At 43.3% G+C, this 20,963-nt stretch overlaps 2 protein-coding genes across 2 annotated transcripts; one reads left to right on the forward strand and one right to left on the reverse strand.

The window, feature by feature from the left end:
* Nucleotides 1-1,719: 1,719 nt before the first annotated feature.
* LOC4329958 (eukaryotic translation initiation factor-like) lies at nt 1,720-8,164 on the reverse strand. Its single transcript, NM_001416710.1, has 9 exons — nt 7,903-8,164; nt 7,118-7,189; nt 6,144-6,239; nt 5,807-6,019; nt 5,172-5,269; nt 4,730-4,817; nt 4,299-4,649; nt 3,827-4,069; nt 1,720-3,360 (listed from the first exon to the last, which is right to left on the reverse strand). The coding sequence occupies exons 1-9, from the start codon at nt 8,059-8,061 to the stop codon at nt 2,338-2,340; spliced, it is 2,343 nt and encodes a 780-aa protein (NP_001403639.1). The 5' UTR covers nt 8,062-8,164; the 3' UTR covers nt 1,720-2,337.
* A 5,926-nt stretch (nt 8,165-14,090) lies between these two features.
* Nucleotides 14,091-18,007, forward strand: LOC4329959 (hydroxycinnamoyltransferase 2-like). Its single transcript, NM_001416712.1, has 3 exons — nt 14,091-14,197; nt 14,323-14,748; nt 16,820-18,007. The coding sequence occupies exons 2-3, from the start codon at nt 14,323-14,325 to the stop codon at nt 17,720-17,722; spliced, it is 1,329 nt and encodes a 442-aa protein (NP_001403641.1). The 5' UTR covers nt 14,091-14,197; the 3' UTR covers nt 17,723-18,007.
* Nucleotides 18,008-20,963: the final 2,956 nt, after the last annotated feature.

Raw genomic sequence — 20,963 nt, forward strand, 5'->3', positions numbered from 1 at the left:
TTCCTCCTAGATTTCCTTTCGCCCTGTTGCCAGCATTAAGAGCAAGGATAATAGTATAGCTCACTTTCTACTATTAGCCCATTTTAAAACCAACATATATAATGATTAGCTATAAGTTTGGCTACAACTTTCTTCTTCTCTCTCTATCTCTCACATATGCATTTAATGTATTTACCTAGGAGCATGTGTTAAGCTAGCTCTTGCATGAGAGCCAACATCCTTGATTTTTTTGTTATCTCGTCTCCACATAAGCTTATAGTAGGCTTATACTCCCTCCATCTACTTTTGATAGTCATATTTCCAAATCGGAAAATTCTATTTTTGATAGGCATATTTCAATTCAACAACCTATTATCTTAATGACTTTCTCGGATTTAATGTATGACTCTCCATTCTTTCACACAAGATTGGCTAATTGAGCATCGTGAAATGTAAATATTAATGAATCGCTTGTTTACGAGGAATGACTAGTAGCATGTTTAAATGGATGATAAGTAGAATTACTATTATACTTGCTCTAAGGCAAGATGAAATATTGGTCTGTGTGCCAAGATGAAATATGACTATCAAAAGTAGATGGAGGGAGTAGCTCACTATTATACTTGCTGTAAGGCATAAGTAATGGTGTGACGTTATCATCTTAAAGAAAATACCAACATGATTTTTAATGGCGTAAAAGATTGGGAAAGAGAAAAGAGAATGGTGCCATTCTTTTTAACATACTGATAGGCAACATAATACTACAATCATAAAGATAATGCTCCCTGTCTCCCTCCGTCCCAAAATATAGCAATTTAAGATCGGATGTGACGTATCTTAGTACTATGAATCTGAACATGCCCCCTATCCAGATTTATAGTACTAGGATGCTTCTAATCCGGTTCTAGGTTGTATATTCTGGGACGAAGGGAGTATATTATATTAGGAATTATCAATATATATCTATATATCTATGTATGACGTGTAAAGTTTGTTGCAATAGATTAAAACATGATCTCTACATTCGATATGGACATACATCATGCTCTAAAGTTCTTGCAATGGTCTTTTGTCGCCCAATGCCAAACCTGCCGCCTGCTAGTGGTTGTGCAACAGTATTATGTGGTTTTGTAACGTTAGATGAGTACTCCCTTCGTTCAATAAAAAAAAGAATCTAATATAGAATGTGACACATTTTATTTTAGATTTGTTTTTTATAGAACATAAGTACTCTTGTGATTTGTGAAGTAAAATTTTCACTTTGTAAAAAATCCAGAGTTATAGCCAAACGTAGTTTTACCTAAAGGTCTGCACGTGTCGAGACGATCTAAGATCTAAAACTTGGTAGTCTCGAAAAAAAATGTACGTTCATATGTGTATAATAAGAAATTAAAAGTCTTGTTTGCCATAAAGCCTGAAACTATATGGATCTACTAGGCTGAAACTACATTAATCCACTAGACAGAAACTATATGATTCTACTAAGGGAATTGACAGAAACTATATGATTCTACTAAGGAAATTGAGACAATGCACATTTCAAACAAAGATTAGCCGTATGCATCTGTTCCAGATGTAGAGGCCGGTTTTTTCTTAAAAGAAAAAAAAAACTGCTACCGTCTGCATTACGCCGTAACAACATTTGCCTCTAGTCACTCGTGACCTCATCTTTTCATTTATACTTATCAGTCAAAATTTAAATTTTCAACCTTAAATTTAGAGCTAATTTTGAGATTTTTTTTCATTGAAGTCTATTTTTCAACATTTGCTTTATTCATAAACTACTTTCGTTTACAAATATATCGTTTGGCTTATTTCATAAATAAGCGAAACAATGAGGCCATCAGATTCATGACACGCAAGAGCGCGAAATGCAAACAGTACGAATTCCCATATCCTACCTCACAGCCTCAGATGAGAAGATAAGACTGCATTGACAGGTTAAATTGAACCAAACAAATCTCGAATAAATTGTCATGAGATTGGCTGGAAGAATTACATCAGATCTCAACTTTCGACTAAATTATGAACTCAGTTGTACCCAACGCTAACAAGTATGCTTGCCAACACGCAGCAGTACCTGTTACAAGAGGAGTAGCCGCGTAAACCACCATCGAGGTATTGTTACGGTGTTATCAGAGCTAAATCTATAGCTTTTCTTTACTTCATTATCAGTCATCTGACCTTGCAAAAAAATACAGCTCACAAAAAGCTGTTCCTCAACTTCAGTGTTGTAGTTTCTCGAACTGAAAGGGCAAAACCTGCCAACTACCGAGTAACAAATAACCAATGTAACATTCCCAGTTAGGACATCAGTAATAAGGTAGAAGTTGGCCTAGTCAAACTTGCGACAAATATTTATTCCGAGGATAGAAGTTTGCTGCACGCGTCGATCTTAGCAACATGTGAGCCCAAGATAGCCTGACCTGATGGATTTGCTTTCATGATTTTCATCATAGCTTCAAACACTGCAGCACGAAAGAAACTGTCCTCAATTTTCTTTAGAGTATCCTCAACGACTTCTATGCTCAGGCAATGTGACAAGACCAGCCGCCCAATAACTTCACCAAAATGTACTGGAGCTTTTGGAAGGTCAATAGCAAGCTCATCAAGAAGAGAACTGTAAAGCAAGCATCCAGTTTCCAAGTCAGTCGCTTTGAAAACATTCTTGTTGTAGAGATGCTCCAACAGCCTCAAAAGAGGATCGATGGAATTGGTGCCTTTATCAAGAGCAAGATTGATGGCTTCTTTAACAACTTCTGGGTAGTAATCAGGACTCTTCAGCTCCTCAATGCACTGTTGTGCTTCATGTAGAAGAAGTATGTGGAAATACTCCTTAAGAAGAGATATGGTCTTCTTCTGAAGCTCTGTAGAGCTTGGCTTGGGGGCAGCAGCTGGTTGCTCAACTATAGGATCTACAGATGGAGCTGGGATGAGTGATTTTGGTGGTCCTGTAGTTTGAGATGGTGTGACAACCAGACCATGGGATAGTGGGCCACCACTGCCCACAAGTGCACTCGTCTTGCCACTAATTAATGCTGCACTGCCTTGAGGAAGCAGTCTGGAATTATTAGGTGATGGCTTATTGGCCAATGATGGGGTGAGGTTCCGAACTGGATCAGCTCTGGGCTTTGATCTAGAATGCGGAACTTCCCAGTCATCACTACCTAGCCCTGGCATTCCAGGCATCTTTCTCGCTCCAGGCATACCAGGCAACATGCCAACTATACCAGGTTGGTTCATAGAAAAAGCTCCTGGTGAAAGGGGTCCTCCACCTCCAGTACCAGTACGGCCAGTTCTTATGCTTGCAGTCGACCCTGGACGCAATCCAAGATTGTTTTCTGCCTCTCTATGAATTTCACTGATTTTCTTAGCTTTCATCTGAGAAAGAATTAACAGAATCTCAGAGCAATTCATATAGCAAAATAATATCATATTGCTTTGATAGAAACAGTAAAACAGAATCCAAGATCTAAATGTTTATCATGCTCAGTGACTACTAGAATGAGTGCCACTCGGTGTATTGCAAAAGGTACATAGGACTTGAAGTGAACTAATGTCAGGTAGAAGTATTGTAAGCGTGTGAAACAGACCATCATGACTAACTCTTGTGGTGTAACCATGTATATATTACCAGGGCAATACTTGGGCAATTTCCAAAAAACAATGCATTCAAAAGACTCAACATAGTATCTCACCATATATATGAAGGTTCTTAGTAATCTAATTTGGTTTCATTTCTGTTATTAATAACCACTGCATAGCTATTAGCAACTAGTAGAGAGTACTGGGCAGATAAAAATTCTGGAGAGTAATACAAATATAAAGAGAAGTTGAGGACCTGTACCTCTTCACGTCGAGGCACCCATTGGTTTGAACGAAGATCAAGGACATCGCGTGCCATGAACCTCAATCGTGATGCCAACTGAGAATTAGTTGTTAGATCCTTCAGCCGGTTGAAGTATACGTCATTAAATCGTCGAGACTTTGGATTCTCATCCAACTGTTTACCAATTGTGTTGAAGAACTGACAGATGGCCTCCACATTTTCCTCAGCAGGGCATCTGTTGCTTTCAGAACCTAATAGCTCCTGTTTACAGAAAATGGGTAAGAAAATATTTAGTTGATAGGTAAATCAATAGGTCTGTAAAGTGCAAACAAGGATGTCTTGTGTCATCAAATGAAGGGTGTTCAAACAAACTGATAAAAAGTCAGTCTTAACATCCCGATTAGGTGCACTTCTGGCACATGCGTATTCTTGACTTAATGATTTTCATTTGATGGTATATTCAACTAAACGCGAAAGATTGCATGCGCACCTGAACAATGTGATGTACTATCTTCTCAGGGACCATTTTTTGCTTAAGTAGCTCACCAACAAGACGAATGTTTCCAAGTGTCCGAAGCTTCACTAGCCTTTCTTTATCACGTCTCTCCATCTCTTGGTCTAGACCAGTCAATTTATTGACCTCAGACCGCAGATTGTCAGCACCTTCAAATGCTTCTTGGCAATTGTTCAACAGCACACGTTTGAACGTGATCTCTTTACCACCAGGTTCTTCAGAAGGGAATGAGGGTAACTTCTCATTGAGATCAAAGCAAAGCTGAGCATACATTGGACAGAAGGTAGGCTCAAGAACAGCCTTCTCAAATATGAGACTAATAACATCCTGAAACAAAAACAGACCAGATGTAAATCACAAGGAACTGTCGAAAGGCAAAGCCAGTTGAATGAACAACAAGAACATACCTTCAAAATATCAGCTGTAGTGATCCCTGCTTCAATTAACTGGCCCTTAAGAAGATCAAACTTTTCTGGAGTCAATTTGTTCAGTATACTGTGAAACAAATAACAAATAAATATATGCAAGAAAAAACATAATGTTTGGTTACTCTCTCCAGCCACAAATAAATACCGCTTTGGACATCAGTACAGTCCCAAAAGCAAAACTATGACAACTAATTTCTATTAAAGGACATCAATAAAGCTCGATATAGTGAGTTCTCCACAAGTTTCATGTGTCAAATCAAAATATTTAAAGAAGCATTAGTGCTCAACATTCAAAAGGTTTGGCTGCAGGTATGTCTAAAACAGCACATTAGGGACTAGACGAAAAAGAGTAAATAAATTATATTTCCTAAATATGAAAATATAAAAATGATGAGGAAGGATGATACAAATCAAACAATACCCTTTCACTGTTTTCAGAACTCTTTCTTTGTTGGAGAGATTGCCTCTCTGGATTGACCAAGGGACTTCAGCCTTGACAAGAGCAGGAGCCGGACCAACCTGATGTTTACCACGAATGAGAATGTTAGATAATTGTCGTGTATCAAATCAAAATGATCAGATTACTTTTGCATGTAGCTTTACTTATGCAGCATCAGCATACAGCCACCAAAGCAAACATTCTAGTAATTCGTAATTATACATGCCAAAATTATAGTATGAATTTGAAGCAATCATTTCACTTGGTGCATTGACAGATGTCTAATTGCCTCCAAAGGACTAGAATTAGATAAAGCCATAAAGTCCATACATCATTGCGTTGCTATGATGTAATTCATAAATGCAAGAATTGCCACAATATCAATCACTACTTGCAACCAGGTATATGATAATGTGCACCCATCACAAGCGTATATTGCCCCCTCGATGGAACAATTTTCTACCAACAATATATATGGCACAACAACAAGCTTAGGAGTTAGGAGCAGGTGAGAAAAAGTTCAGCACAATAATTGTAAAAAAAAAATATATTGGCACATATGCAGAACAAGAGAGCTTAGAAGACAGCCCATTGATACTCTTTTATCCTCAAGATACCTGAGCTTTTGCACTGAACTGGGAGCTCAATTTGTCTTGATTATTAAATTGATCTTGCTTTCCACTTGAAATGTATGATTCTTTTGCTTCACGAAATTTGTCCCAAGATTTCTCTTCACCACCAATAGCAGGAGTTTGCACAGGTTGTTCAATCCGTGAACGCCAATCACGGTTGTCTGTCTCAGCGTAGCGGTTATATGACTGAGTTTGCACCTGCCAGATATGATAAAACATCAAACAGGTAGTAATCAGTAAACGTGAAACTGCACCAGTCTTACTGAGCAGATACAGTTTGCAACACATAGGAACAGTTGAAAGGTAAAGGAAGAGTTCTCACACTTGAGTCATTGTTAATCCAGGGTTCATCTTCACCATGGAGTTCTATGTCAATATCTTGCTTAAGCTTCAAGATGTTCTCAGGTATGTCGATAATCTGCAAAACCATAGAATCAAAGCATGTAATTGGAAAGATGTCGAGGGAAATAAAGCAGAAGACAAGAATATTTGGTTATGAATACAAGAACCAGTGGTAACTGTTGCAAATATATGTTGTTTTATCCATTTAAACTTCTCTGAAACATAGGTTGTTCCACAACTTTGCTTCACTCCTATCAATGTTACAATTAAAATTCGAGTGGTTTTAGAACAGAATTACTGCAGGAGAGTCCATTATGTATGTAGGGGAAAAGATTTAGCATGATTGGGAATTATTCAAGGCACAAAGGCCATTTCATGTACAACTTAGTCATTGTCCATAACACAAAAATGATATATATGTGGAACTGAAGGCACAACATGATGGCATGCTCAACTTCCCTTTACAGGGAAATGAAGAGCCATAGAACACCAGAGGAAAACTAATTTTGTTATACAAGTTTCATACATCAGATAGCAGAAAAGATCAACAGAAAAAATAAAAGGAGACAGATTTTCTGAGTACCAAAGTCAATTTCTCTAATCATTTTGTCATATTCAACATAGACAAGTGCAAGCAACTGAATCACCCCTAAAGCTTGAAGTGAATTTTGGATAGCTAGATTGTTATCTCACTTCCAAATCTTCAGTTCTCAATGCACATATATTAAATATAATATGTAAAACGCAGAATATGTGCAAAACAAAGGTGAGCAACTGAGCAGTGTGTTTCATAAACCAAGCAAATAGATTCAGTGAAACCGCACTATTGGTTTATCAATATTTCAAAATATGAGCAGCTCCATCATTATAGAAGACAGCTATACTAAATGTTCCATAATGATTAATTTCATCATGTGAAATACAGTAAGTAAATAAGTAGCAACAGATAAATACCTCATGCAGTTCAACAAGTTGATCCCTAGTGTAACGAACCCGCTCGAGAGGTTCAAACCGCAAGTCTCCAAGCTGTAACAGATTCGGCAAATGCCAACCAAGCAGAGGTTAATAAACTATATATTCATATCTGGTGGCTCATATTAAATGAACCAGACCAGAAACACAGTCTAGACAAAATGCATTTGAAACAAGCCAACAAGTTGCAACTCAAGAATCTCGCCATTTGATTGGCCCAGCGGAGCATGTAACGATCTAGGATGGATTGTATTCTAGCTAATTGTTTTCTTTGGGTAAAAGTTCTCTAACACTGGGTTTATTGCAGTTAGTACAAACTACAATATCGAAGGCTCGAAGCCTCTTTTAGTTTGCTGTTAGAACATTGAGGGACTTTCCCTGTGAATAAAGCGAAGGGAGAAGTGCAATTGTTGGGGCAAATAGAGGGGCCGATTTGCTCCTCCATTCATCTACATTGCTTTTTGATTTGCACAGCTAGTTGTTGATAAAGAGTAGAAGCACTGCACTAAGAATAGTAAAACACACTCTTTTGATAATGTCAATCATTATTGTTCACAAATGCTATCAGAAATACAGATTCTAAATCAAGTATATCCTTCAAGCAAATCAAAGGGGAGTATCAAACCAAAAAACCAGTGAAATGTCACACCCATCAGCCAGCACTCGCAATGCACCCCGCAGACCCCCCCCCCCCCCATATGTCCCCTTCCGCGAGGATCGAACCCTAGGACCATCACCCCCACCATCCCCAAATGGAGCGGTCTCACCTTGGCAGCGAAGCCGGAGGATGCGCCGCCGCGCGGGCGGAGGAAGTCGAGGGAGCCTGTGGAGGCGCCGAAGGGGAAGAGGCGGCCGGCGCGCGGGCCACCGATGCCGCCGCCGCCGCCCGGGCGCAGGCTGATCACCGCCTGATCCGCCTGCGTCATGATCCGCCTATCGAAGAAGAGAGGCGGAGAGACGGAGGCGCGGATTGGGGGCGGGGTAGGGTTGTATCCCCCAGAGGCAGAGGCGTTTTAGGGCTTTTGCGTTGCGGCGGTGCGGCGTCGTGTGGTCTGTTTTGCTATGTTGGTGGAGGGGTAGAACGGTCTTTTTCTGTAGGTTGTGTCACTGCGCTGCTCGCCTTCTCGGAGGGCGACGTGTCGGGAGGACGAACATCGAGGACGAAAATGCCGTTTCGGTGCTGGAAATGACGGTATTGGGTCGGGGTCTCCGGGAGTGCGGGGAATTTCACTGTGAATATACACCCGGGACAGATTTTTTTTGTAGTAGTAGACGGAGTAAATACGAAATTGATTAGAATTTGTTAAGCAGTGCGTGCACATCTAAAAGTAGGGTTTACTCTTTTTTATCTTTAAATAAATAAATTTATGACGAGGTTAATATATCATGATAATACAAACCTGTACAGTAAATTGTATAGATTAATAATATTAAAATATGTCGTATCTCGTATTAGATTTTGTTTTTGTTTTTTTTAATATAGAGAGTAAACGGTAGAGAGATTCCCAACGGTAGAGAGTAAACCGTTCAGTTTTGTGGACTTCGGCTTTATATCGAAGAAGTTTTCCAGCTGCCCATCATCCAATTGCTCTTATCTATGCATTCATCCACTTACCCAGACGTGGAGCCGCATGTAGGGCTATCATCGAGCTGAGCTCGAACGAGCTTGCCTGCCTTGGCTCGAGCTCGACACAAGCTCGAGCTCGGCTAGGCCCACGAGCTCGACCGAGTATACAATAATGTATATTTTGATGATAAAATTTAGTAAAAACAATAATTTTAATTAACAATATTGAAGAAAAATATTATGAGAACTCAAGATTAATATATGATGCCAAAATACACTAATTATTCATTTGAATAGATACTAATTTATTCTAAAGTTACACACAATTAGGCTCGTGAGAAGCTCGAGCTTGGCTCGACAAAGCTCGCGAGCTTGTAGCTAGACTCGGGTTTGACTCGTTAAGAGCTCGAGCTGAGCGCTTGAGACGCTCACGAGTCTCGAGCTTTTTTTTTTACAACCCTACATGCAGGCATCACGCAGAACCAACAAAAGCTAGTGGGCCCATAGAGCAAGAGCAAGAACCACACATATAGGCCCAGATCGCGGGAGACGAGGCACCCGCAGCTTGCCTCTCTCAGAGCAAGTTCAATAGTATAGCTAACTACTAGCTCCAATTCATCTATAGCCAATCTAATAGCTCATTCATACAACAGTTATATACTACACTATTAATACCTGGTCCCACATGTCATACACACACTACGTCTTGGAGTCCGTGCTACAGCTGGCTATAAATCTGTAGCCCGCTGCTCTTCTCTCTCCTTTTTTTATCTCCTTAAAATATGTTTGCAGTTGGCTTATAGCCTGCTATTGTACCTGCTCTCATGCGCACGAGATGTTCGGTATCTTCGGTGAAGTCAGTTCACAGCGGACAAAAACCGATCTATACATGGACACCGATATACATAAAAATAAATGCACCAAATCCAAAAACGCGAAAACTAGTAATTCGGTTCGATTCGGTGTTCGTTTTATTTGTGCCCATACACCCCTCCAAACATTTTTTAATATAAATTGTGAGCGTGTTGGGATTAAACACTAGACCTCGGGGGTTAAAACCACATACCCTTGCCACTGCACTATCATGTGAATTGATTACTACTTCGGTTTCAACCGCTATGGACTCATCGGAACCAAGGCCATCACCACCCCGCATCGCTTGAGCGCACAGAACCCCTCTACGTGGCGGTGCATGCAACAAGAAAAAAAAAGGTGAGACGAGAAAGAGAAAGAACGAGAGGGATGGAGAAGCGATGAGAGGAGAGGAGAAACGCCCATGCGAGACCCCCAACCCTGATAGTCGCCAGCACCGCCATCTCCGCCGTCATCGTCATCGGCCGCCTCCGCAAATCGAAGCTTCATCGTTCACCATCGCTGCCTTTGCCTCGCCCTTCCCCCAGCCGGCGATGGGTAACGAAGGGGAGAGAGGGAGATTGCTGAAACAAGAAATATACTTCGCATGTGGGGCCCACTCGCCACGTCGGCTAAGAACAGACTCTATACTGGTTAGGATCTCGAGTATACCAGTTTTGTAAGTTGAGAAACTCATTATATCTTGTATTGCAGTTTCGAGGACGAAATTCGAACTCAGCAACGAAGAAGGGATCCAAAATGAAGGGCTAGTTTGGTTTGTGACCAATGTTGGCCTTACCAAAATTTGGCATGGCAAGTTTTGGTATGTCAATTTTTGGTAAGGCCAACATGTGTTTGGATTGAAGCCAAATTAAACTAATTTGGCTATTGAAATGGCCTATGTTACATAGGCATGTCAAAATTTGGCTTCAATCCAAACATACACAATTATTGTTGAGGTTGCCAAAAAAAAATTGGTAAGCCTAATTTAGACCTCAAACCAAACTGGCCGGAACTTATTCTAAATAGCAACGCTGCCTGGTTCTGTTTAATTTAATCATGGCCTCGTTGCCTCAGAGCCCAATTACAAGGCACTAAAGGCAGTAGGGTTCGGTTTAAGGCCCCCAGCCGGAAGGCCTCGTCAAAAGGCTCAACACGTGCCGGCCGCGACCGGTGCAGTGCGGCGGCAGGCCGCGGCAAGCCGGCAACGCGCCATATCTCATCCTGACTCGGATCCTACGTAAGACGATGATTTTACTTAGAGCAAGTTTAATAGTATAGCCCACTACCAGCTCCAATTCATCTATAGCCGATCTAATAGTTAATTTATACAACAGCTGCTTACTATACTATTAACATATGATCCCACCTGTCATACACACATTGCGTCTTAGAGTCCGTGCCGCAGCTGGCTACAGATCTGTAGCCCGCTGCTCTTCTCTCTCATCTTTTATTTCATTAAAATATATTTATAGCTGGCTAATAGGCTACTATTGTACCTGCTCTTTGCTCTTGTTCCGTCAAGCCTTCCCGTGGACACAAAGACACGACACAAACCTCCCGAGGAGCAAAAGCAATGGAGGCAGCTGCGCTAACTACACCGACCCACTACTACCCCTCTTGCGGCTGCTCGAACGGCGAACCACTACTATGTTTTTGCATCTACTTTTCCCCCATGCGAGTTGCGACCAAACGCAGCCATATGATCGATGCAGATGCACGTCCTTGCATAGGTAGGTGTAAAGCCGCCAGGCCCCAGAGTAGTTTGCTCGATCTTCGAATCAGCCGTGCGATCGTGTGAAAATCTCCGCATGATTCACGTTGGATTTTGCGGTCTCTGGATGGGGTCTTTGATTGACACTTTCTCCGTGCGCCTTTGGTCCCGGACTCCCTGTCCACTGCAACTGCAAGGCCGTGCGAAGCACATCATCGGTTATTACGATTTCGTGGCGCCGTGACAGTGTACGTTTCTGTTGGCTATGGGCCTGTGGCTGTCGGTGTACCGGTCCGGGATGCTGACATCATGTGAAAGTTCCCTTTTAGGATTGTTGTATGCAGACATGCAGTACTTGAGTCCATGTTTCTCTGGAGCAACCATCATTCTAAACATTATTAGCAGGCTCTAAACATTATGCACGAATGAGGTACCAGTAGCACTAATCGAACACCTGCAACGCAAAGACGTCGAACGGATATCCGTTCATTTTCAAATCAGACAGCTTTGTTACTTGTTAGACTGGGTCAGAGTACAGGTTTGCAGGATGAAAGGAACACGGCATATGGCAGCAGTATGGCACTGAGCACACGTTGTACGTTCCGGCTCTCTGCCGGTGTCGCGGCGTCGCATTCGCATACCTCGTCATCTGAAGCTGATCGATCGCTGGCTTGGTCAGAGCTAGTGAGTAATTGGCTACAGTATTAATTACTGTAGCACCTAACCTAAACATTCGTCAGAAGATAGCAGCTTGGATAAGGATTTCGCACCAGTCGACGTCGCATCGCCCTCGCCCGGGAGCGACTTTTCTTTCTACGCAGAAGTGTTTAGGTTCAAAGTTTTTCTTCAAACTATTAACTTTTTCATCACATCAAAACTTTCTTACACACATAAATTTTCATTTTTTCCATCACATTGTTTCAATTTTAATCCAACTTTCAATTTTGACGTGAACTAAACACAGCCTTCGTACAATTATACCACTAACCAATAATCTTATACTATGAAACGTTCAGCCGTAAGAGCTGGTCTGTGCGTGCACACACGAGCCTTGCTGCTGGGTCATCACCGCATCAGTACTATGTATCAGCTGGTTCAACGAGACAACTAAAATTTACTACATCTATATTTTAATACATGACGCCTTTAACTTTTTATTTAACGTTTGACCATTCGTCTTATTCAAAAAAAATTTATATAATTATCATTTATTTTATTGTGACTTGATTCATCATCAAATGTTCTTTAAACATAACATAAATATTTTCATATTTGCACAAAATTTTTAAATAAAACGAATGGTCAAACGTTGATCGTTACTGTTTAACCAAAAGCGCGCCTGGTAGTATTTGACAGCAGCAGCGATCGAGCTAGTAGTACCCGCCGTACGTAGTGCCACACGTAATTCACCATCTAATTCGCGTCATCTAAACTCCAACTGCCCCATCGGTGCAGCTGAACAGAGCAGTAGAGCACGAGTTGGACAAGGATTTCGCACCAGATAAAGCTGGACGCGGCGGTGACCCGATCCATAGTTCCATACATAACCTGGGTGCCCGAATATTTGGGAAACGGTTAACTCGGGTTTGCGTTGTCAGACCATGTGCCGAGCAGATCGTACCCAGCCCGATCTCGCCTTGAACTCGCTGCATTTAAGCTGGGGAAAAATCTCAGATTGCTGCTGTAAGATTAACCGCACATGCAAATCCAAGCAAAATTGTTCGTGGAAACGATACAGAAGATGTGACAGTGTCACCGGAGACTGATGTATTATTGCATAGTCTCAAAGAGATTATCAGTCCGATCGTTTCGTTTATTTATTTGCAAACGAAAAATAATTTACAAATAAAACTTTTATACATGTGTTCTTAGCGATTTAAAAACAATACTGAAAATAAACTTTGATGAAAACCTCCCAAAATCAACTTAAATTTAAGGTTAAAAATTTATATTTTAACTAATAAGTATAAGCATAAACGAAAAGACAAGTCGTTACGTCAATTCGCCAACAAAAAAACACGGGAGATCGATCAGTGGATCACACCATTTTCCAACGCCGGTGGGAAGCTGCCGCTGCTCCTGTTTGTCATTAGGGTAGGCCCGCGTGAATGATAGATAGTACTAGGAAGGAAGCTGTCATCGCTGATGCGGCGAAGAGATCATCATCACCGCCGCGTCCATTGTCCGGTGGGGTGGACCGCGTCCACGGAGACGGAGGCCTCGAGCCGTCGAGCGCAGATGGAATCAAACCTTCCCCAAGCCAAGCCAGGAAAATCCGATCCACCCCCGACCTCCTCCGCTTTCACGCAGGTCATCCATCCCACCAACTCCTCACCTCTTCCTCCTCCGAAGCAATCCACCACCGGTCAATTACTGGCATAAATTCCAAATAAAATACTTATTCAGGTTGCATATTCATAATTCCTTATCTTTTAAATAATGACACGGTTTACTATACTCTTATTATGATATATCCAATAAATAAACATATTTTTATTTTTATTATAACATTTTGTAAGACAAATCTATATAGATTGTTTTAGTGTCTTTAAACTAAATATTTTTGAAGTTATTAATAGTTAAAGTTATAAAAGTTTAGCTTTTAAAAAAGTCAATAATTATGAAAATTGATGAGTAACACTGCTACTCCTTTTCTTTTTCTTTATAAAAGTCAAGAATTATGAAAATTGATGGAGTAACACCGCTACTCTTTTTCTTTTTCTTTTACTTAAAGAAAAAGGAAAAAAGAAATATATGCGATATTGGCAATTTGGCATCCCAGCGACAGCTATAAAAGGCGCTCCACCCCTCGTTAGCTCACCAGCTCTCCCCCAAGAGCTGCTTACCTAACATACTTTTACAACTCCACCATTGTCCATTGCCAAAGGCCTTCGATCTCGCCTCCCAGATCTGCCCCGCGTCGGCGAAGGTTGGTTGGAATGCTCTCTGTTTTCATCTCGTTTGCTTGCTTGGATGTTTCTCCCCGTTTGCTGGTTTGCCGGCGAGGTGTTCGACCGATTGATTGGTTGATCGTGTTGCGTGCGATGCGAGCAGATGAAGATCAACGTGCGGGGGTCGACGATGGTGCGGCCGGCGGAGGAGACGCCGCGGGTGAGGCTGTGGAACTCTAGCCTGGACCTGGTGGTGCCGCGGTTCCACACGCCGAGCGTCTACTTCTTCCGGCGCGGCGAGGCGGCGGCGGCGGAGGGCGGGAGCTACTTCGACGGGGAGAGGATGCGGCGGGCGCTGGCGGAGGCGCTGGTTCCGTTCTACCCGATGGCGGGGCGGCTGGCGCACGACGAGGACGGCCGCGTGGAGATCGACTGCAACGGGGAAGGCGTGCTGTTCGTCGAGGCCGACGCGCCGGGCGCCACCGTCGACGACTTCGGCGACTTCGCGCCCACCATGGACCTCAAGCGCCTCATCCCCACCGTCGACTACACCGACGGCATCTCCTCCTTCCCCATCCTCGTGCTCCAGGTATCCAATTCTCCTCCATTTTTTCTCCTCACGCGTAGTAGGAATCTACTATTCTATTTCTACCGCCACCAACTCGATCGCTTGCCTGCGGGCGACGACCCGGTCAGCGCTCATGCAATTCAATTGCTAGGTGATTAGTGGCTGGCTGCGTCATGCCAACAATTTTCTTTTCTTTTTTGGACCCTATCAAGCTCTAGCTTAGACCGAGTGAAGCCTCCATTCATGGTGCCAAATTGCCGACCAACCTACCTATGTGAATTATCGAAACACGTATGAATTTTTAGCATTTGTAGGCTTTTTTTAATATAGGGATTTTTCATTAATTTATTCCTGGTATGAATCGAAAAGAAAAAAAATCATACCTGTTGCAGAAAACATTTGTTAGTACTGGAATTTTCTATGGAAATGATTAGCTTTATTCCTTAGAAATTTCCTGGAATGGCCACATCAGCTCTCTGTTTTTATAGGCCTTCTATTAATACATGTCTCATGTCAACGATTATCTGAGTACGGTAATGACTAATGATTGGCCTGCGCACAGTTGAACCCTGTCATTAGATCCCATCAATTTGGAACATATGAATTTAAAAGATCTTTTGCGGGAAATTTAAAAGAAATTGTACAGCATGAAAACAACCTAGCCGTGTAATTGTTTGGTTAGAACCATATATTCTGACAGCTAGACAAGTCGAAAACTACCCTGAGAATTGGGGAAGGTGTTCTACCTACTTGAGTCCGACTTCTCGCTGTTGTTGTGACTTGCGAGCTATCATCGTTTCTTTTGTCAAACATGAAAGCGAAGTAGCGAACCAATTGTTTGATAAGATTGCCAGATCATATTTGTGCACAGCCTCACAATTGTCACAACTGCTCCAGTTGGTACATCATCAGCATCCACATGGGTGACCCCCTGACCCGGTTGAGATAGAGTGAGCTTAAGGGTGTGTTATAGTTCCTGAAAAAAGTTGGAAGTTTGAAGAAAGTTAGGAGTTTGAAAAAAAAGTTGGAAGTTTATGTGTGTAGGAAATTTTTTTATGTGATATGATGTGATGGAAATTTGGGAATAGGGGGAAACTAAACACGGCCTAACCAAACAACAAAATGTTAGTTATTTGCTGGACATCTTATTCTTCGGATGCACGACACATGTTGGTTGAAAGACAATGATGTACCAGCTAGAATGTAAAAAATAAATGTTTCTTTGTCTTTGCTTTGTGCTAGCAAGCAAACCTTAATTTGATTGATCGTTCCATATAGGGGGTGTTTAGATGGGGCTAAAACTTTTTAGTACGTGTCACATCGAATGTTTGGACGTTAATTTGAAGTATTAAACATAGACTAATAAAAAAACTAATTTCATAAATGAGAGCTAATCTGCGAGACGAAATTTTTAAGCCTAATTAATCCATAATTATGAAAAGTTTACTGTAGCATCACATTGTCAAATCATGGCGTAATTAGACTCAAAATATTCGTCTCGCGAATTAGTCCAAGATTATGGAATGGGTTTTGTAATTAGTATATGTTTAATACTCTAAATTAATATCCAAATATCCGATGTGACAGGTAAGTCCCTGTTTACTAAACAAGCCCTTAGTCTGCCCTTAATCAGGTTCTCCAGCTGTATATTTTCTGTCTAGGCTCCATCTATGATCCCATAATTGAGTTCAGGCAGGTAAGGTGGTCTGCAACATCCAAGTTGGCTTGCCATGACCGAGACCTTGAGTATTATTCTAAGCAATCATTCGCTCATACGGAGTACACGTTTAGTGGGACAGAGGAAGTACGTTGAGATACAAGAGGTCAAATGAATTGCTTCTAGACGATTGGAATTTAATATGGTAACGTTAGTTGAACTAGAGGTATCTTAGTGAAACGGTAGGTGCAATAAAGAAGTTGTGTTTTCCCTTAAGCACATGGTGCTGTGTGATCTCGTCCTTTTTTTTTTCCACTCTAATAATGCTCAGGAGATTAAAGAAGTCTCGGTCACGTATAACTCTGTAAAAAGAATTTTGTAATCTTTGTGAAAGAACAGAGCGGTTAGTTAAACTTTGGCGCCATTTTGCTCCAGGTGACCCACTTCAAGTGCGGAGGCGTCGCCCTCGGCGTGGGCATGCAGCACCACGTCGCCGACGGCTTCTCCGGCCTGCACTTCATCAACTCGTGGGCGGACCTCTGCCGCGGCGTCCCGATCGCCGTCATGCCGTTCATCGACCGCACCCTCGTCCGCGCCCGCGACCCGCCGGCGCCGTCGCACCCGCACGTCGAGTACCAGCCGGCGCCCGCCATGCTGGCCCCCGAGCCGCCGCAGGCGCTGACCGCCAAGCCGGCGCCGCCGCCCACCGCCGTGGACATCTTCAAGCTGTCCCGCTCCGACCTCGGCCGCCTCCGGTCCCAGCTGCCCCGCGGCGAGGGCGCGCCGCGGTACAGCACGTACGCGGTGCTCGCGGCGCACGTGTGGCGGTGCGCGTCGCTGGCGCGGGGGCTCCCCGCGGAGCAGCCCACCAAGCTGTACTGCGCCACGGACGGACGCCAGCGGCTGCAGCCGTCGCTGCCCGACGGCTACTTCGGCAACGTGATCTTCACGGCGACGCCGCTCGCCGAGGCCGGGAGGGTGACCGGGTCGCTGGCGGACGGCGCGGCGACGATCCAGTCGGCGCTGGACAGGATGGACAGCGGCTACTGCCGGTCGGCGCTGGACTACCTGGAGCTGCAGCCCGACCTGTCGGCGCTGGTCCGCGGCGCGCACACGTTCCGGTGCCCCAACCTCGGCCTCACCAGCTGGGTCCGACTGCCGATCCACGACGCCGACTTCGGCTGGGGGCGGCCGGTGTTCATGGGCCCCGGCGGCATCGCGTACGAGGGGCTCGCCTTCGTGCTCCCCAGCGCCAGCGGCGACGGCAGCCTGTCGGTGGCCATCTCGCTGCAGGCCGAGCACATGGAGAAGTTCCGCAAGATGATCTTCGACTTCTGATCCTCTGAAATCAAACAACACGTACGTACGCACGCACGAACGCGCACATGCATGGAGAGGAGGCGGGGTGGTTCTTAACACAGCCTATCATCGGTAGGATGCAGCAACGATTCTTTGATTCCACACGTTAGTTCCTGCAAATTTTTCCCTTCCTGCCTTCCCGCTTTTGGGCAGGACACATTTTGTGCCAACTGTATTTGTATTGTGAACAGTTAATTAATCCGTAAACATTACGAAACACAGAGGGTTAATAAGGTTAATCACGGTGGTTTACTTCGCCTATCAGTTTCTCAAGTACAGAAATCGCAATATGCAGGATTGTCTGCGATACCGCATCTGCAACAGCTGCCGCTAACTTGTGGAACCGAGTTTACCTGTAATTCACTGCTACTACAGATATAATACCGCAAAGGACCCATGTATCTTACAAACAGAAATGGTCTTCGTACCCAACTACAGCATTCCAAGCGAGGCCCAAATGAACCACATGCATACGTCATACGTGGCCACGTGCGCGGCCAACGTGGCGATATGGGACCGGAGTTAGGCTGAATTCCAGCGGCCAGCGCTCAAGTCACCTATCAGGGCGTGGAAAAACTGGAGGCTTGAGGGAGTAGGTTGAGAAGACGTGAAGCAACTCTGAGGGAAGGAGTTGGTGTTTGGTGGTGGTCAGTAGGTGAGGATTGGAGTATGGACCCGATTCATTGCGATTTCGTAGCCGTCGTATCTCACGGATTATCTGGCAGGTGTGTGCAAGTGTGGAAGCAACCAAAAGACTTCAGCTGGATAAAAAGGGACAAGGGAAGCACTAATCACTTGGGCTGGTGAGAATGAGATCAAAAGTGTCGGTCTAGCTCAAGAGTCTTGGCACGTAGAACTCGTGCTCATCGTCGGTCAAAATGGCACCAAATGGTAGAGCCAATTTGGTGTAGGATTTGTACCGCAAGGTACAGGGTGAGCAGTAAGGTAGAACTGTTTTCAGACAACGTGCATCTCACTTGTCTTATTAAAGAAGATGCGTCCTTATCAGAATAACAGTTATTGCCCTGCTCTCTTGACCATCTCAATAGTCGACCAAACATCATGCTAAACCCGGATGCAGTACAGCAGACAAACAGTAGTACGTGGGTATATTTGTGGCAGTACACGTGCCAATGTGGTCCAAGTGGAATCAACCGATTTTAGCGGGAATAACCGATGATCTTTGTGTTTTTAGAACGCAATACAAACGAAAACCCTCACAATACAGACACACGCGCACTCTATCCCTATTGACATCTTAAAAAGATTATGCTGACATATCTTGAGATTAACGAAGTTACCATAAGCACTCATGTCAAATCTAGTACATGAATCCAAATTGATTGGTTCCACCACAAGAAACCTAATCAGTTAAGCTGCGCTCACTTCGCTTTATCTTTTTGTTGCTCATCATTAGATAAATGAAAACAACAAGAGGGCAACTCTTGGCTCCATGTGTAAGGGAGGATAATTGGACAAAAGTGTGTTGCAACTCATTGGCTCCATTGTTGCCTTCATCATTGCCACCGTACCATTAATTATTTTTAGATCAAAGGCTCCACGCCCAGCTTTACTAACAAAGCATAACAAGGTTCGATACAGAAAGCGAAAAGGAAAAGATAAAGAACAGAAAAGGAAACATGACACAATTGGGGTTGCCAACTTGAAACAGAAGTACAGATAGCTGAAAGTGACTAGCCCCTCACACAGCCCAGGAAACTAACATAAAGGCACACGATGCATCGCCTGGAGCCAAAACCATGTTGCTGACTTCGCTATCTCCCTACACTATCTTCTTCCTCGAGCAGGACCCTGAGATCAGCCTGGTCTTCCCTCTTCCAGCTCCTTGATTCGAGCACGCAGCGAGTCCTTGAAGGGCTCCACCTCTCCAGAAAATTTCTGTGCCACCAAGGGACTCCACTGTTGCAGCAACATTACCACCTTGTGAGCCATCAAAGTAATGCCCGAAAGACATTTATTGTTAAAAACAAAATCATTCCTCACAAGCCAAATAACCCAACAAACAGCAGAGAAAATGCAAATGTAGAACAAATTGCTCTTATGCCAGGATCTTTAAGTTTCTCAATTAGCTCATTTCTTGTTCGGGGCACATAACTCCAACCTAAGATATCTCTCAGACAACACCAAAGGAATCTAGCTGGTGTGCACGCAAAAAACAAGTGATCCACTGACTCAACTTCTCCACAAAGCTTGCACTGCTGATTTCCAGGCCATTTCATCTTTTTCAGTTGTTGTGCTGCCTGGATTCTCCCTTTCAGTATGAGCCACATGAAAATCTTAATATTAAGAGGAATCGGAGCCTTCCAAAATTCCATCATTCTGCTATCTCTCACGCCTCCAAAGGTCATCTCTCTGTATAGTGATTTAGCAGAAAATACACCAGATTTAGTTAGCTTCCATCTCATCTTATCTCTCCCCCCATTCATTTGGAACTCCTATAACAACTCCTGCAACTCTGTTCACTCTTCTAACTCCAACTCTGTCAAGGATCTCCTAAGATTTATCACCCATTCACCTGAGTTGTGCACTTGCTTAACTGTTTCATTATGGTTGGAGCACGCTTTATAAATTGCAGGGAAAGTAACTTTCAAAGGCGCCTCTCCAGACCAGACATCGTTCCAAAAACTAGTTGAATTCCCCTCACCAATTTCATACCAGCTCCCTAGCCTCAACCAATGTTTCACAGCATGTAAACCTTTCCAAAACTGAGAACCACCCTCTTGTCTAGATTGAAAGAAACCTCCCTCCCCCTCATTGCTGCAATACTTCCTGTGAAGTAGCATGCAACAAAGATCATCTTGGCCAGATTCAATTCTAACAATCCATTTACACCGCAAAGCTGCATTCATCACTCTAGTGTTAATAAAACCTAACCCTCCAAACTCTTTGGGTCTGCATAAAGCTTCCCATTTCACCATATGATACTTCCTCTTATTCTCAAGACCTTCCCAGAAAAAACGAACTCTAATTGAGTCCATCATCTGGTGAGTAGTTTCTGGTAGCAAGTAGACACCCATTGTATACATAGGAATAGAAGTCAGGAGGAATTCACCAAGATTGCTTTCCCCCCATAAGAAAGGTGCCCACATTTCCATGTCGCCAGTCTCTTCTCTAGTTTATCTGGGGAGGCTGCAAAATCTGCCACTGTCAATCTCACTGAGCTTATGGGGATCCCCAGATATTTCATTGGAAACTTCCC

Source organism: Oryza sativa, chromosome 2 (genome assembly GCF_034140825.1).
Source record: "Oryza sativa Japonica Group chromosome 2, ASM3414082v1".
Classification (NCBI taxonomy): Eukaryota; Viridiplantae; Streptophyta; class Magnoliopsida; order Poales; family Poaceae; genus Oryza; species Oryza sativa.

Bases quoted from the DNA above. Each gene is read 5' to 3' on its own strand.
- LOC4329958 (NM_001416710.1), bottom strand. From the start codon at position 8,061: ATGACGCAGGCGGATCAGGCGGTGATCAGCCTGCGCCCGGGCGGCGGC. The intron at 6,020-6,143 runs GTGAGAACTCTT...CATATCTGGCAG, and splicing joins GGATTAACAATGACTCAAGT to GTGCAAACTCAGTCATATAA. The intron at 5,270-5,806 runs GTATCTTGAGGA...GGTAAACATCAG, and splicing joins AGTTCAGTGCAAAAGCTCAG to GTTGGTCCGGCTCCTGCTCT.
- LOC4329959 (NM_001416712.1), top strand. From the start codon at position 14,323: ATGAAGATCAACGTGCGGGGGTCGACGATGGTGCGGCCGGCGGAGGAG. The intron at 14,749-16,819 runs GTATCCAATTCT...ATTTTGCTCCAG, and splicing joins TCCCCATCCTCGTGCTCCAG to GTGACCCACTTCAAGTGCGG.